Genomic DNA, 18,134 nt, shown 5'->3' with positions numbered 1-18,134 from the left:
CAGTGAGGTTTGCCACTTGTTGGGTGTTTGTCCCCGGCATTGGTTGATGATGGACAGTTGAGGATCTACTCTAGAGAGTGGAGGTGGGGGTGGGAGGTGATGGGGACATCCCTGGACATCTCAGTCAGAGCCTGCTTGCTCCCTAGACCCAGAGGCGACACTGACCATGAGCCTTGTTTCCTAAATAGAGGAACGATCCTCCGGCCTCAACTCAGGATTCCAGAGCAGGCCTGCACCTAAAGCAGGGGAAGTCACACATTAACTATTACAAAACTTTATAGCATTTGTAGCCGTTATGATAAAAGTTGTGAATAGTATGTCGATAACAATAGGGCTGAGGAAGTCAATTTTCTGTTCGTTAGGGCAAGTCCTTGCAGGAGGTGGGGGTTGAACTCTGGGCCCTCAGAGCAGGGGGCATGGGAAAGAGCAAAAACTACTCAAATGTATTTACTTTTTATTTCACTTCAGCGTTTTAAAAAGGAAATGTTATCTCTCTATTACAATGCCTTTCTGTTGGGGGTGAGGCTGGAGTGGGGTCAGTCAGTTCAGTCTCTCAGTAGTGCCGACTCTTTATGACCCGTTGAACCGCAGCACACCAGGCCTCCCTGTCCATCACCAACTCCCGGAGTTTACTCAGACTCACGTCCATTGAGTCGGTGATGCCAACCATCTCGTCCTCTGTCGTTGCCCCTTCTCCTCCCGCCTTCAATCTTTCCCAGCATCAGGGTCTTTTCCAGTAAGTCGGTTCTCCGCGTCAGGTGGCCAGAGCGTGAAAAGGCAGAAAGGGAGGGGCAGGTATTGCTCAATCCAGCACCAGCCTGGCCACTGAGTGCTCACGCTCCCGGAAGGCACACAGGAACTTTAAAGAGAAGCAAGTATTGATCGAGAGGGGAAAGAAAGCTCCAGAATGAATTGGCATTTTTCCTGGGGCCATGTTTTTTAGGAGATGGAGTGGAGACCTTATTTAATTGGTACTTTTTAAAACCTTGGAGCAGTTTGAGGCTGTTTTAAGAAATGTTGGACGTCTCTATGGGTTGGTGTTTTCTCTTATAATGCAAATCAGAATAGCTGTTTGTGCAAGGCCTGCGTTAGTCATTTCTGTTTGCGCAGGCTGCCCTTATTTACATTAAATACCAGTTGTGGCACGTGGACATAGGTGCTCTGCGGCATGAAGAGTCTTCCCAGATCAGGGATGGAACCCATGTCCCCTGCACTGGCATGCAGATTCTTTACCACGGAGCCATGAGGGAAGCCCCCAGAATCCCACATTTACTGAAGAAAAACTATTTTTTTTAAGTTTACTTCTATATTATTGGGGGCTTCCCTGGTAGCTCAGCTGGCAAAGAATCCTCCTGCAATTCAGGAGACCCAGGTTCAATTCCTGGGTCAGGAAGATCCGCTGGAGAAGGGAACGGCTTCTTTACCACCAAACCACCAGGGAAGCCCCCAGAATCCCACATTTATTGTAGAAAAAGTATTTTTTAAAAGTTTACTTCTATATTATTAAAATTGAGCAGGAACTACAATAGAAAGATCTTTGAGGAGTATTTTATCACTGACATCCATTCATGGCAATAATAAAGTAATAAAAATTATGACTTTTTAGTTGGCTTTGCTACTGTTTTCGAATCTTCTGCAGGGAATACACTCCTTATTACCTGAAAGCTGGGCCAACCAACCCATCCCCTTTGTAGGTCTCTGCGGTTGCAGCCTGCCCCTGACTAGCTGTGGGAACTTGGATGAGTCATATTAAATGATTCTACACCCAATTCTAGTGTGTGTGTGCTTTCTCACACCACCAAGCAATTTTCTGACCCCAGGTGGCTGTCCTAAGTTTGGCATAATTCTGACACTATCTGCCTGGAGAGAGCCTCAGATCCCGTGGGTTACGAGCTCAGCCCTACAAGGTGGCTCTCTCTCCAGTTCAGACGCCAGAGGCAAGTGCAGGTTGCCACCTGTGCTTCTGACCTTCCAGCTGTAGATGGGGGGTTCCAACGACCTCCTTGTGGGCTTCAACTACCTTGCTAACACAGCTCACAGGACTGGAATGATTTACTTATTCTAGATTACTGGTTTATAACAAAAGGCTGTAGCTCAGGAATAGCCAGATGGAAGAGACGCATAGGGCAAGCCATCCTCCCCATGTGTCCACCTGTTCCCCAACCCAGAAGCTCTCCAGACCATCTCCTTTAGGACTTTACAGGACTGCATCTTACGGCGTGATTGGTTAAATCGCTGCTGGACAGGGAGGCGTGGCGTGCTGTGATTCATGGGGTTGCGAAGAGTCGAACACGACTGAGTGACTGAACTGAACTGATTGGCAGTTGATTCGATCAATAGCCCCTTCCCCAATCCGTGGATGCTTTCTGAAAGTCACCCCATTAAATAGCAAAAGGTACTTTTATAACTCTCACCACTTAGGAAATTCCAAGTTTTTAGGAGATCTATGGAAAATCCCATGGACAGAGGAGCCTGGTGGGCTGCAGTCCATGGGGTCGCTACGAGTCAGACACGACTGAGCCACTTCACTTTCACTTTTCACTTTCATGCATTGGAGAAGGAAATGGCAACCCACTCCAGTGTTCTTTCGTGGAGAATCCCAGGGATGGCAGAGCCTGGTGGGCTGCCGTCTATGGGGTCGCACAGAGTCGGACATGACTGAAGCAACTTAGCAGCAGCATACCAGGAATAGGACAAGGACCAAAGAGCTACTTCTTATTATTTAAGTCACGATATCACACACATCTCTCATTCTTAGTTTCTGGGAGAATGGGTCAGGGCAGTGGTCATTATATCTTTTTTTTTTGAAAGCCACAGTTCTTCAAATAAAAATTCTATTGTGCACCATAGATTTAAAAGAGAAGGCGGCCGAACTGCTGGCTCCTGCTGCCCCAAGGGCTCTGCTAAGGACGCTGCCAGTGGGCACCCTGGGGAAACCAGTGTGAGCGGCTGGGCAGGAGAGAGGGCGGGAACCAGGCAGCTCCAAGACCGGCTTCCCTCCAGCTGAACGGGGGAGCAAAAGGCAGTTCATGTAAAGGCAGAGACCTGGGTTCTAGGTGACACTGAGGAATTCCCTGGCAAGGGAGGACCCTGCTTGCTCATAATGACCTCAGTTTTATGCTCCTCCCGTTGCTCAGTGTCCACAGAAGTCGAACCCTGAGTGGAGATATTGGAGGATGTCAAGGGCATCCAGACTGGACACGCTCCCATCCTAGCTCCAGCACAAAGTTAACTGTGTGTCTCTTAGTTATGTGTCTCCTCAGCTATAAATTGGATTAATTATCTCTTCTCCAGCTTAACCCCATGGTAATGTTATTAGGTACAATTAAGGCATTGAGTGTTGTGACTAAGAGCATAGGCTTTCAACAAGGATTCTGATCCCACGTACTGCCTGTATGCCCTTGGGCAGGGAACTTAACATCTGTCAGTTTTCTCATCTGTAAAATGGGGCTAACAATTGGACCCTGAGCAAATGAAATAAAATAGTACTTGCCAGGCATTCAGCTCATTGCCTGATACATAGGATATGTTTGTTTTGTTTTTGGTCACTCAGTCGTGTCTGACTCTTTTGTGACCCCGTGGACTGAAGCCCACCAGGCTTCTCTGTCCGTGGGATTTTCCAGGCAAGATTACTGGAGTGGGTTGCCATTTCCTCCTCCAAGGGATCTTCCTAACTCAGGCATCAGACCCGCATTTCCTGCATTGCAGGTGGATTTTTTTTTTTTTTTTTTTACCCACTGAGCCACTGGGGAAGCCCTTATAGAATGTGTCGTGAGCTCTTTTTAAACACTCACCACCCTCATCTCAGAAAAACAGAAGCTCTATATTATAAGACCCTGATGCTGGGAAAGACTGAGGGCAGGAGGAGAAGGGGGCAACAGAGGATGAGATGATTGGATGGCATCACTGACTCAGTGGACACGAGTTTGAGGAAATTTTGGGAGACGGTAAAAGACAGGGAAGCCTGTCCATGCTGCAGTTAATGGGGTCATAAAGAGTCGGACATGACTTAGTGACTGAACAACAATATTATAAATATTCTCATAAATCCTTAAACCTATTGAATATGTAGAAACTTAGATACTTCTGTTAGTTGACCTGTCCAAAAATCTGAAAGCCAGAACAGATAGTATAGCTGGCTGCCTGTAGGAAACTCTGGAGATTGTTCAGACCAAATGAGTGTCCAGGGGACATATGAAATATTAACCACATATTTGCAGGACAATCCTGGTCCCAAGCTTTGGGTGTGAATTCAGCTGTCTGGGTAGAGTTTGTAATCTAAGCTGAGTCTTCTAAGCTGACTTTAAATATAGTAGAGGAGACATTGATTAAATATCAGGTGTGGCCTTCATCCCTTAGACCTCTGGGACCCAGAATTTGTGAAGATGTTAACATTCAAATGGACCAAGAAGTAAGACTCTGTGACAGAGTGTAGACATTCATAAAACCTTGACAGTGTCTAGAAAAGATACCAAATATGTGCACTGATCATCCTTGATGTGTCAGTCATACATACTGTCTACTTAAACCTTGAAACATCTTTACATATGAATATTTGGAAAATTTATGACATCTTTATATTAGAAAAAAGTACCAGGAGGGGGTTTGTATTTTCAGTTGAAGCTCCTTGGAAGAAAAGCTATGACAAACCTAAACCGTGTATTAAAAAGCAGAGACAAAAAAATAAATAAAAAGCAGAGACATCACTTTGCCAGCAAAAGTCTGTATAATCAAAGCTATGGTTCCAGTAGTCATGTATGGATGTGAGAGTTGGAACATAAAGAAGGCTGAGGACTGAAGAATTGATGCTTTTGAACTGTGGTGTTGGAGAAGGCTCTTGAGAGTCCCTTGGACTGCAAGGAGATCCAACCAGTCCATCCTAAAGGAGATCAGTCCTGCGTGTTCATTGGAAGGACTGATGCTGAAGCTCCACTACTTTGGCCACCTAATGGGAAGAGCCGACTCATTGGAAAAGACCCTGATACTGGGAAAGATTGAAGGCAGGAGGAGAAGGGGACCACAGAGGATGAGATGGTTAGATGGCATCACTGACTCAATGGACGTGAGTTTGGGCAAACTGTGGGAGACAGTGAAGGCCAGGGAAGCCTAGTGTGCTGCAATCCATGGGGTCTCACAAAGTCGGACACGACTGAACAACAACAGACTTTTCAGATGCAGATTATAGTGGGATGAGGAACAACTAACGTTTTAAATCATCTTGTCACTGGACCTCTGCCCAGGGCTCTTGAGGTCTATTGTGTTTATTGCAGGCAGCCTGGAAGTTTAGTGAAGGCTGGTGGTTTGGGGTCTCCAGCCACACAGAGTACAGGTCAGCCAGGGCTCTAAGGAAAAGAAGGACCCAGACTAGATGTCATGGCATCCCATAATCCTTCAGTCCACGGGGTCGCAAAGAGTCAGACAGGACTGAGTGACTAGCACATGCAGCCACACGATCCTTCGGAGGGAATTGGGATTTTACGTTGACTAATGCACTGGGAAGGTGATGACGATTATGATATGAAAGATAAAAAGGTAGGTCTCATCTCTCCTGCCCTGACACGCCAAGCATCCCTTTTTTGGTCTCAGACCGCCTCTGGATGAAAGCTGGCACTTTTGGCTTTGCAATCATTTGCAAAGAAGCAGGATTGATGGTAAGGAAAAAAGGTATGGCTGGGCGCTCTGACACGTCTTTTCTCTGCCTTTGACCAGCTCTGAGACAGATCGTAAGAGATTTGAGGGCAAAAACATCTGATTGAAATCTCATTTATGACCCTGGAGCAGTTACCTAACCTCTAGAAAGCCTGCAAAATGAGGATAACACCTGCTTTTTAGTTACATCGTGAGGCTTTCAGGAATTGAGCCCAGCACCTAAGTGACTGCTGAATGGTCTTCAGCTGTAAGCGGGGGCGGGGTGAGGGGTGGAGGGACCATCAGTTGTTGAGTTATCACTTACTTGGCTGTGCTGGGTCTTCACCACTGCTCGGGTTTTTCTCTAGTTGCGGCAAGCGGGGGCCACTCTGTCCGCGGGCGCGTGGGCTTCTCACTGCGGCGGCCTCTCTCGTGGAGCGGGGGCTCCAGGGCGCGTGGGCTTCAGTAGGCGCGGCTCCTGGGCTCTAGACGCAGGCTCAGTAGTTGTGGCACACGCTTAGTTGTCCCACAGCATGTGGGATCTTCCCGGAACAGGGATGGAACCTGTGTATCCTGCACTGGGAGGCAGATTCTTAACCACTGAGCCACCAGGGAAGTCCTTGATTGTTGATTATTCCAGAAAAATAAACACACACATTGGGTTTCTTTCTCCAGCAAAAATTCTTTTCCAAAATATACATGTATGTATTATTTATAGAGATACTGTAATAGGACACAATTCTGATTTCAGTCTTTCCTCTAATTTAATATCGTATTTAAGGCATTTCCTGTGTTTCTAGGGCTGTCATTTTTTTGCTACTCTAAAATCATAACTTATAAAACTATTATACTGGTGGACATTCAGGTGGTTTCCATTCCAGCTTTATATAGCTGACAACAACAATCTAAAATTTTTCTGTGAATACTTATTTTACTTGTTGAATTGTTTTTGTTGGAAATTTCTATGAATGAGCTTACTGGGTCACATATTACAAGTATCTTTAGTGTATTGGTACAGGAAAGTAAAAGTGTTAGTTGCTCAGTCGTGTCCGACTCTTTGCGACCCCATGGACTGCAGCATGCCAGGCCTCCCTGTCTATTGCCGACTCCCGGAGTTCACTCAAACTCGTGTCCATTGAGTCGGTGATGCCATCCAGCCATCTCATCCTCTGTCATCCCCTTTTCCTCCTGTTTTCCATTGGCATGTATCGATTTCATTGCGAGCAGCAGTGGTTGTGCGTGTGTGTGTGTGTGTGTGTGTGTATGTAGGTGTGTGAGAGAGAGAGCTTTACAACTGCCCAGCATTAGATATAGTCATTGAATATCGTTAACTTAATAGGCATAAAATGGTGTCTTACTGTTTCATCAGTATGCCCTGTAATTACTTGCAAGAGTAATCTTTTCCTGTGTGCTTATTCCCATTTACTTATCATATCTGCCCTTTTCCTACCCTTTTATTCAAACAAGCAGTTCCTCTTGAATCTGAATGGGGAATACAAATCTCTTTCCAAATTTTTTAAGATTTATGTTCAGTTTTGCAAAATGATGTGGATTCTTATATCCTTTTGTAGTGTAATCTTTTTGTGAATTGCATCCATCCATCAATAGGCTAGTGATTCTTCAAATATTAAAATGAATTCAACTCAACAGATTAACTTTTTGTTTTACCTTGGAGGTTTGGCTTCCAGGCAACTGTCAGTTGTAAAGCCCCAATGATTTTATATCATTCAAACACGAACATAATTGAAAAACCTAATCATAGAAGCAACAGTAATGAAGTAAAATGGGACCATTGTCTCTAATAAGCAAGGATGAAGCTTGAATGTAAAAATAACCATGCTTTTCTCCTGGTAACTTTCAGTATGTGTTATAAAAACACGTTGTGGATTGAAGCTGAATCTCCAAAGTAAACATACGGGGAATTCTGGCATTGTTTTCCTATGAGAATATTAGTCTTTATTTTACTTTTTTCTTAGTTTTCCAGACAAAAGAATGGCAGCCCCACCCAATCTTAATTTGAAACACATTTTTCTAGTTGCCACCACCCTAAGTTAGGCCTGTGTTCCTTCTTGCTGCAGCTACATCCGCTCACCGAGTGTTACTGCTAAACGTGTCTGCAGAGGTCATCGGACCGCACTGCTTGGGTTTGCAGGTGACAGAACTGTGCCTGGGAGATGCTCAGTGTCCGGTGTGACCTCGGGATGGTCTCCCTGCCCGGCTGTCACCTTTCTGGCCACCCACACCCCTCTGCTATCAGATTCATCTTCTTGAGGCGCTGGGCAGATCGCTGTCTCTGCTTGTAGATACGCTCAGTGCTCCCTTCCAGTCGCTGGAATGAAGTCCATGTCAGGCCCTCTTAGGCTGGGGGAGTGGACTCCAGCCAGCCGCTCACGAGCCCGGTGCCCTAAATCTTTCAGCCGGGTGGGTATCTTATACTTCCCTGTGACTGGGTCTTCACTCCAGCTGTTCCTCGTTTCTGAAAATCTCTCTTCCACCCTGAGTACCTGATCCGCTCTGTGACTCCCACGCACCCTGCCCAGCTCAAGACAGCTTGGAAATGATTACTGATTTCAGTATACTTGAGCATGATATAAAGGGAGAAGCTTTTAAATTTTTGCAACTCTTTGGTGTAGGAAAAACCTGTCTGTAGGCGTCAAAGTTGGCTTTGTTTGGTCAAGTTCTCCGTATCCTTTGCTTACGTGTTTCCTGTGACTTAGGAGGCGCTCAGATGGTTTGTAGACAAGGAGAGCAGTTACCACCTGCAGTTGGGAAGTGGGCTCTGATGCTTCCTGCTGTGCACGAGTGCTCAGTCATGTCTGATTCTTTGTGACCCCACGGACTATAGGCTGCCAGGCTCCTCGGTCCATGGGATTCTCCAGGCAAGAATACTGTGGTGGGTTGCCGTGCCCTCCGGGGAAGCTCGATGCTTCCTGGATGGATCTTCGATTCCAGCCTGAAGCCTCGATGCGTGTTCTGCATCACACCTAGCACAGAGCTGGGGATGTGCTGAGGGGGTGAATCCAGTCGGAGCTAAATAACCTCGGGAAGATTCCTTAAGCACCTTAGTTTTCTCTTTGGTAAAAGGACAATGGTAGCGCCCAACCACCCATCTCAGAATAATTCCATGTTGACTGTGCGCGACGACGTGCACGCAGATACTTGCGAGTGAAGGCAAGGGGCAGCCTCATAGTAACAGGAAGTGGCCGCTGTTACTAGGCTATGTTAGGGAGCCCGCGACAGAGCTGGGGTGGCAGTGTCACCAAGAAATCCTTTTAAGTTTTATCAGGAAACTGACAAAACTGCCCTCTCTGAGAGGCAAAATTTCCAGATTCCTCTGCGCCTTTTTTAACGTAGTCATCCCAGTTGTGTGATATGAAGTGGGAGTCAGTCTTCTCTTGTGACAAAGGGCCCTGGGGTGGTCTTTCTGAGGAACAGAGGACGAAGCTGTGGACCCGGAGAAGCCTTTTGTATCATGAGTAAAGGCCTGACTGAGCTGTCCCCACAACGGTGGTATTAATGGGCCCTTAGTTTGATGCTGGCGCTTTTCAGGTGGCGCTAGCGGTAAAGACCCCGCCTGCCAGTGCAGGAGACACAACAGATGCGGTTCAGTCCCTGAGTTGGGAAGATGCCCTGGAGTAGGAAATGGCAACCCTCTCCAGTATTCTTGCCTGGAAAATTCCATAGGCAGAGGAGCCTGGCGGGCTATGGCATGGTCCACAGAGTCGGATGCGACTGAGCACAATTTCATGTTAGTTGTCCCAGACGTCTAGGTTTTTGAGGCTTCAGTTTAGAAGAACATAAAAAAATATAACCTTGTTTATCCTAGGAACGATGATTGTGTTGTTACTAGAACAGTGTAAAGTTTGAATTTAATCTAGATCTTAGATAGGTTTTTATTACTCTTGGTTCGTGAGATTATTCTTGTCTGCTTACAACGGTCATCAAGCTTGTCAGATTTTGCTCTCAAGAGAATTGAGTAGATTCCAGATAGGGTATGTGGCCTGTGTCTGGACTGACTCGGGTGATAAAGATTGCTGCTGCCTCTTTAATGGGGCTCCTCTTGGAATAAATGGAAACAATAGCAGCCATATTAGGTATCTTACCATAGAGTTCTCGTTATTTGTGATTAATGGTATGTGTATTAGTTTTCTATTACTACATAACAAATGACTCCAAAACAGCAGCTGAAACTCATCTCACGATTTTTGTGGATCAGGAATATGAGCACTGCTTAACTGTGTCCTCTGCTTTAGGGTCTCTCTGTTGTTTACTCACTAAGTCGTGTCTGATCTTTGCATCCTCATGGACTGTGGCCTGACAGGCTCCTCTGTTCGTGAGATTTTCCAAGAATACTGGAGTAGGTCCCCTTCTTCAGGGGATCTTCCTGACCCAAGGATCGAACCCTCAGCTCCTACATTGTAGGTGGATTCTTTACTGCTGAACCACCAGGGAATCTGCATATCATGATAATATCTCATGTTAAATATTTTGTAATATTTTTCTGTAATAAAAAATATCTGTATCTAATAATAATCTGCTTTATCTGTAAGAATAATAATAATGAATAGGCAAATGAAATAAGAAATCCATGTCAGAAATACCCTTTCTTGCTGAGGACTTTACAGAGCCATAAAAAGATGAAGAAGAACAATCATGACTGCCGTGAGTCTCCCTTCCTGGTTTAGGCTGGGCCACTGCGGACACAAATCCGTTTGTACCACAAAGACATATTGATCAGGGACTCTTGGCCTCCCCAGCCTCTGAGTGTGTCTGTGTACAGGTCAGACCCTGGCCGTGTCAGGACGCTCCTTGTTCCTCCTTTCCCTTCATTTGAATCTAGGAACCTTATGATCGCAGCGAAAGTTTGTACTTTCGTTACTTCTGACCTCAGAGTTCTATTGCAAGGGCAGAAAGGTATTTCTTTGCGCCTGAGTCTCCTTTTTCTCTCTCCTTTAGCACCCCGTCCACTACAAAAGGAACAGAGAATTTCAGGCATTCAGTCACTTGACAAGTATTTCATAGCCAAGTATTCAAAGATGACAGATGATAGATGTTAGGGGTTCGAGTTTGGAAATCCTGCCATTTACTCCTCCTATCTTCTGGGGTTTATGACCAAGAGGATTGAATACTGCAGAAGGCAGGACGGAGAATGAAGCATCTTCTCCTCTTCCCTTCCAAAATGTTAAACAACCCATCCAAGTGGTAAACTGGTGAATGGCAGAGCCAGGATTTGAATCCAGACCTGTGTTCTTTTCAATGAAATTATGCTGCTTCTCAGCCTGAGCAGGAACTAAAGATTCTGTTTTCCTAAGATCATGTGACCAGAAAAATCCTTGAATGCTGTATTACGTTGACAAGTTTTCAAAAGTCCTGATAAAATTTTTGCTGCCTTGCTCCAACATTTACTCGCCTTTCCATCTGCTGCCATGATTGTAAGCACATGGATTAATGATGAAATGCCGAATTGGACTGGGTATGAGAAGACACATAACCACAGCTTCCTCACATGAAGCCAGAGATGACGGTGCGTTGTTCCCTCAGTATCTGGAATTGTGCGTCCTCTCCAGTCACACAACTGTGCTGCAGCTGAAAGAGTACCGTTAACAATCAGTAGGGCGAATGTATGGTTTAGGGATGTTTTCCCACCAGTGGCCCCGGTGGTTTGTTTCACACCTTCAGAAAGCACCCATGATGTGTCCAGGTCGGTTATAATTGTGTCTGGCTGTGGGCGTTAGTTGTTGACCGCTTGTTTTGTTGTTCTCTTATTATCTTTTGTTTTAGTTTGGGGGTCAGCAGACTTTTTGTGTGTAAAGGGCCAGATAGTGAATATTTTTACCATTCATTGTCCATCACAACTATTCAACTCTGTTATTGTGTAAAATTGGCCATAAGCAGTACATGAAGGAATGAGCAAGGATGTGTTCTAATAAAACTTTATTTACAAAAACAGACGATTGGCCAAATCTGGCCCTCAGGCTGTCACATGCTGACTCTTGTCTAGACTGTAAGCTCTCAACGGCAGAGACAGAAGGGCCTCCTGTGTGGTTTTTGGAGAGGATGCTCTCCTTGACCGCCATTTTGCAGTGTCCCCACGGGGCCTTTCTTCTGTGCATACACAGAAAGACAGAGCTCTTAGGTGGTTTTTCCTCTTCTTATATGGACAGGAGAACTGTCTGATTGGGGCCCCACACATATAATGTTGTTTAACCTCTGTCACTTCTTTAAAGGGCTTCCCAGGTAGCTCAGTGGGTTAAGAATCCACCTGCATTGCAAAAGTTAAAGAAGACATGGGTTTGATCCCTGGGCAGGAAGATCCCCTGGAGGAGGGCATGGCAACCCACTCCAGTATTCTTGTCTGGAGAATCCCATGGACAGAGGAGCCTGGCGGGCTGCAGTCCATGGGGTCGCAAAGAGTGGGACACGACTGAAGCGCCTAAGCAGCAGCACCTCTAAAGGCCCTGTCTTCAAGTGCAGTTACACTAAGAGTTAGGGCTAATCTTTCAGTTTGGCGGAGGCAGTTCAGTCCATAATCCACAAGAAGGGTCTAAGCAGGAGAAAGGCATGACTCTGAGGGACATGCTAGCTGATGGTGGGAAGTCCTGTTAGATTGCACCTGCGGCATTTAAGGAGCAAGATTGTGGTGTCCTGCATTATGGTGGTGGCTGCGGGGATGAAGAGGAGGGAGTGGGTTGGACGTGTGTGTTTGGGGAGAAATGTCTCAGGACCCACACATAATTTACATATCTGTATCCCTCGGTAGGAGACATAAGAGACGTGGGTTTTCGAACCCTGGGTCGGGAAGATCCCCTGGAGGAGGGCATGGCAACCCACTCCAGTGTTCTTGCCTGGAGAATCCTGTGGACAAGAGCCTGGTGGGCTACAGTCCATAGGGTCGCAAAGGTTGGACATGACTGAGTGCCTGACACTTTCACTTTCATCCCTCAGTAACCTGGGTGGCAGTTCAGTTCCTAGTGCCTAAGGTCGCAGCGTGTGCCTAGTAGATGCTCAGTGAAGGTTGAATAAATTCACAGGTGTCTGTGACGGGCTGGAGTGGTAGGGAGAGACATGAAGTTTCCAAATCTGTATTTTATGTAGTGCCTGCCTGACAGGATTATGACTAGACCTGGAAAGCTGCTCCATGTCCCCAAGAGCTTCAAGGGAATGATTTCTAACAAATTTTTCTTTGGTAGTCTAAGACGACAGAGTGTCTGCATATCACACACACTGACACACACACGTCTGCATATCACACACACACACACACACGCACAGCAGACAGCTTCCTGCTCAGCTCAGAACTCCCCGCCCAGCCTTCCAAGGCAGCCACACAGATCTGGCCTGGAGTGGGTGTTTGGGTGGTGAGTGGGCGGGTTGTGCAGTGGCTATTTTCTTTGGGTCACGTGGCTTGTGGTTATGAAGTCTATTCCTTTTTGTTTGTCTCCTTCAAACTCAGAGGACTGGATCCAATCTTAACACGGGAAATAAACACACAGGCACTCGGCAGTAATGATGACAAAATGATCACTTACGAAGTGTTTCTATAGAAGGCATTTATGCCACTAACCTGGATACTTACACATGCTTAGAATGGCAAATGCATGTTGTGTGTGTTTACTATTAATAACATGGGCTTCCCTGGCAGCTCAGATGGTAAAGAATCCGCCTGCAATGCAGGAGACCTGGGTTCGATCCCCGGGTCAGGAAGATCCTCTGGAGAAGGGAATAGCTACCCACTCCAGTATTCTTGCCTGGAGAATTCCATGGACAGAGGAGCCTGGTGGGCTACAGTCTGTGAGTCACAAAGAGTCTGACATGACTGAATGACTCACACACTTTCACACGCTTTCTATTAATACAATAAGGAAACTTTCTCCGTGGCGCTTTCAGGCCTTTGCACGCCATGTGTGCCCTTGCGATGGAGAGATGAGATCCTGATTCTGTCACTTACCAGCTGAGCCCCAGCCTCCTTATCCGAAAGATGGGTAGATAATATCTACCTCACGGGGTTGTCCTGCTTGATATAAAATAGGTGTCCAGTACATGGTCACCACTTTTATTATTTTTGTTCTGAAAGATTTCTGATGAAAGTCTGCCCTTAAGAGTTTGAGAATTTTTAAAAGTGTGTGTGTGTGTTAGGTGTTCAGTTGGACACAACTCTTTGTGACCCCATGGCCTGTAGCCCACTAGGCTCCTCTGTCCATGGAATTCTCCAGGCAAGAATACTATTCCCTTCTCAAGAGAGATTCCCGACCCAGGGATTGAACCCAGGTCTCCTGCATCGTAGGCGGATTCTTTACCGTCTCAGCCACTAGGGAAGCCCTAAGGAGTGTATTAAATTTAAATACTAGCTAAACCATAAAACTGCAAGTAAGGCCAATTAAGCAAGTGTAAAATCCCAAGAAACTGCCATTTACTAACCCATAGAAAATTAGGAAAGAGGGAAAATGTTTTACTTGGCAGTTAAAGGTTTTAACCCTGAGTCTGCCTGCCCTTAAGTCTACTTGTGTTTTGCAGTAGTCCAGTATTTTACTTGGCTTCCCTGGTGACTCAGTGGTAAAGAACCTGCCTGCAAATGAAGGAGTTGTGGGTTCAGCCCCCTGTGTCAGGAAGATCCCCTGGAGAAGGGAGTGGTAACCCACTCCAGTATTCTTGCCTGGAGGAGCCAGATGGGCTATAGTCCGTGGGATCGCAAAAGAGTCAGACACAACTTAGCAGCTAAACAATAGCAATACTCATTGGATATCCATGTTGCTTCTGGGTTTTATTTTAAATAATGTTGGACAAAATCCTCACTTAAATATTCGAACATTTCTTAGATGTACACTCATTATAAAAATTTAGATGTTTAAGATGCTAGATTTGGTAAAGTGTGCAGCCAGCTAAATAGTTCCACTCAAGGCAACTAACCCTGATTAAAATATCTAAAAACTAAAACATGAAAGTGGAATATAAAAGATGAATCCTTGGAGAGCAATTGTTCTTACCTCCAGATTTCAGTAAATATTTTACAAGTTGTCCAGTGTTGTAAAGGTTTGGTTTCCCCCTCTGTAGACTACAAATAGCAATAATACCTTCACTATGCTGATGTGGAAAGTTTCAAGGAGCCAGTGTTGATAAAGCATTTCATTCAGAGGCCCTCATGCAGTTAACACTAAATAAATGTGAGCTGCCACTATTAATGATACCGAGTACATGGAGGTATGATGCTTATGTATCAGTAAATAATGCCAGGAAGTATTAGTGTAAATATATTCCTAATGTAAATAGAACTGAGGTTGCACTTAGCACTTGTGTGGTGTCACTTTATGCAGTGGTGTATACACAAACACAAATTCTAAATATAAGGAGTGGGTGGTCACAGGAAAATAGGCTAGAATGTGTTTTCAAGAAGCCATTAGGAAAATTTGAGGACTAAGCTGGTATTTAAAATACATCACACAGTAAAAGCTCAGAATATTAATGTTAATTGCAACCAGATATTGTAGGACAGTGGTTTTCAAACTTTGAAAGCAGGGCACACTTCCCAAGAGAAATTCAATTCCATTAAGACCCACAATGCAAATAAACATATGTATGTGTCAGCTTTGTAAAAGTGTTTAACCAAACAGTACTCTTTCTATGCCTGCTGTACTCTGATATTTTTAAATCTGGTTCATTTTATTTTAATGTTGGTTGTGAACCGATTAATTTTGCTGGGTAGAGACACACAATTTGAAATAAAACCTTAAAGCTTGTATACCCTTAAAAAAAGTTGGCAGCTACATTATTGTTGTAAATTCTCACCCAAGCATTTAATCAATAATGAATGGTTTTGTTCTTATTTGCATGATAAGTTGAACTTTGGGGGTCCTTCATCAGTCATATGTCCACGTGGGTAAATAACGTTCTGTCAAAAGCGTCATAAGCGAATGCAGGAAGAATTCAACCAAAAACTAGGCACGGGTCCTATCTCACTCTGGTTTCCCTTTCTTTTAAACCAGGTAGTTCCAGTTTGCCAGCAGAATGAGTACAGAAAGAGACTCAGAAACGACGTTTGACGAGGATTCTCAGCCTAATGATGAAGTGGTCCCCTACAGTGATGATGAAACAGAAGATGAGCTTGACTACCACGAACCTGCGGTGGAACCACAGCAGAATCGGGTTAACAAAGAAGCGGAGGAAACCCGGGAGCCGTTCAAAAAAGGTAACGTGCTGGAGTCAGGAGACCAGGCACCTGTCTGTCCTCACGTGGGCAGTAGCAACAGGTGCAAAGGACGGGTGCTCCGGGAGGCGTCTTCTTTCTCTTGGCTTCGGATGAAACTTGATGGGCTGGGAAGGTACACAGTGTCCTCAGAGTGGTGGGGCTGGTGGACCATAGCTGTCAAGTTCTGCAGAGAAAACAGGAGGTTCTTGCTGCCTGTCTCTATTTTTAGAAAGGAGCTGAGTGGGGAAGAATTTGCTTGTCACCACACCCAGGAACCTTGGAGTCACCGTAACGTTTGTTCAGTCCTTTGTGAATATAAAATGGTTTTGACTTTTTAGTAACGGGGGGAGAATGTGTAGGTCTCTGTCACGAGGGGCTGTGATGCAGCAAAGAGTGCTCCCTGCCCCGAATCAGGGCTGCTTCAAGGCCGGCTCTGGACCACGGACTGGCAGACATTTTCCGCCAAGGGACAGGTAGTAGCTATTTCAGGCTTTGTGACTCATACGGTCTCTGTCCCACTTACTCAGCACCACTGATGTTTCTTGAAAATGGCCATAGACAACCTGTCATTTGGGGTTATAGAACGTAGTTGATTTTTATGGTTGTGCTTTTTTTCTCCCATGACTTTTCTATTTCATTTCCTACAAACACATGCGGTCTTTTCTTCTAGCTCTTCCACTCCAGGAGGAAGCCGATCCTTTGGTCTTTTCAGCCCAGATTTGCTCCACAGTTCAAGCTGAAAATGTTTTTCCTCCCCAGTCCCTTCAATTCCAGCGACATAACTGGTTTCCCACTCCCAGAAATCACGAGGAGGTTGTTCTCTTTCTGCCTCTCCCGCTGCACCTCGTTCCAGCCTCAGTTAGAATAACCTCTGGTTTTGTCTGGTTTCCCCGTCATTGCCGACCCGCCTTCCAGGCCTACCAGAAGCCAGCTTCCCTTGTGTTTCCCTGCCCCCAGGCTCTCCCTCCAGGATTCTGCGGCCTGTTAAGCTGATTTGTTTGTTTGTTTGTTTTCCAAAGAGATTTCACCTGTAGAAAAACAGATAAAGCACGAAATCCCCCTGATGTAATGATTCCTCCTGCTCTGCTCAGATGGTGCCTGTCTTCTGCTCTTCTGTGTGGGGAGGTCCTGATGGGGAGGTGATGTGTGCGTGTGCCCACGAGGGCCGCCTCCCATCACAGGCTCCGAGACCTAGGGAGGGCGTCTGCTCAACGACATCGTTTTCCCCTCCTCAGCTTTCTGTATCAAACCCTGAGCAGGATCAGGTCTTCCTGTGGATGTCTGGCTGTAATTTTAAGCTATTGAGTATCAGCGCCTCCTGAAAAGGCATTGAAATCACTATAATTGGGCTTCGTTGAAATGGAATCACTGTCAGTCTGATGAGGAATGTGGCCTCTGTCATAACAGGTCCGGACTGGATAGTGTTTGAATGGGGATAAGGCTGGAGTCCCCGGACGAGTTAGCAAGGGGAGTTCTAGTTGGTTGCCCAAATAGTAAATAATGTATTTCTTCCTCGTTCCTTCTTCCGCTGTACTTTTCAAGTTTTATGTAGCCATCATGGATTCGGCCCTATGTAGGTATCTGATGAGCTGGCTGAGAATGGGCTTGGTGCGTGTACGGGTGAACTTTGCTTTGGGCTTGCTGCCGTGTTATCAGATGTGTGGTCCAGGACAAGGAAACGGACAGGGTTGGGTGCCTGTGGAATTGTCAGAGGGGCACGTAGTGGGTGGAAACGCTCACCTCTGTTTTTTTCCAGCTCTGCCTTCACATTCTACTGCCCAGGGTTCTTTGCTGATCATGCGGCTCCCAGGTCATATTTCTCGTAGATTGCTACCCTCAGAACACAGGCATTGCAGGGAGCTCAGACTTGATCTTGGCTCTTCAGAGTCTTTTCCAAGGATAGGGGAATTTGGTGATTCTCAAAACCGCTTTCAAATGACTTTAAAAATATCGTTATTATTATTATGTGACCGAGAGACCACTAGTTCTCCACCAGGGATGGGACCCAGGCCCCAGTGATGCCAAGTCCCAACCACTGGCTGGCCAGTGGAATCCCCCCAAGTATTATTATTCTGACCCCTCTGTGTGCCCTTCCCAGACACAGAGGACACTCAGCGTGCGCTTGACCCCTTTCCTTTCATTCCTGCTTCTACCCTGCACCCCAGAAACCAGTCTTCATCCTCTCCTGCACCCCCACTTCTCTCCCTTCTTCCTCTGCGTCCTTCTTTCCCCCTCTTAATTTCCCCCCCCCCATATCCCTACGTGGGCATTTTCCCAGTCATTCTGACTTCCTTTTTAACTGTCATCTGTCTATCTTGACATT

General features: G+C 45.8%; 1 protein-coding gene across 5 annotated transcripts in view; it reads left to right on the top strand.

Annotated features, from left to right (window-relative positions):
* Window positions 1-18,134, top strand: part of ATP8B1 (ATPase phospholipid transporting 8B1) — a 112,178-nt gene that overhangs the window by 43,257 nt on the left and 50,787 nt on the right. For all 5 annotated transcript variants that reach the window (XM_086373593.1, XM_086373594.1, XM_086373595.1 and 2 more), the window contains exon 2: window positions 15,609-15,811. In XM_086373593.1, the coding sequence (XP_086229719.1) occupies window positions 15,631-15,811 (181 nt within the window). In that variant the 5' untranslated portion in view covers window positions 15,609-15,630. The remainder of the gene's footprint in view (window positions 1-15,608; window positions 15,812-18,134) is intronic.

This window comes from Bos grunniens, chromosome 24 (assembly GCF_055505025.1).
Source record: "Bos grunniens cultivar Pamir isolate PY7600 chromosome 24, Bosgru_T2T1.0, whole genome shotgun sequence".
NCBI lineage: Eukaryota > Metazoa > Chordata > Mammalia > Artiodactyla > Bovidae > Bos > Bos grunniens.
Note: the sequence above shows the minus strand (reverse complement) of the source record. Positions and strands in the feature narration are given on the sequence as shown.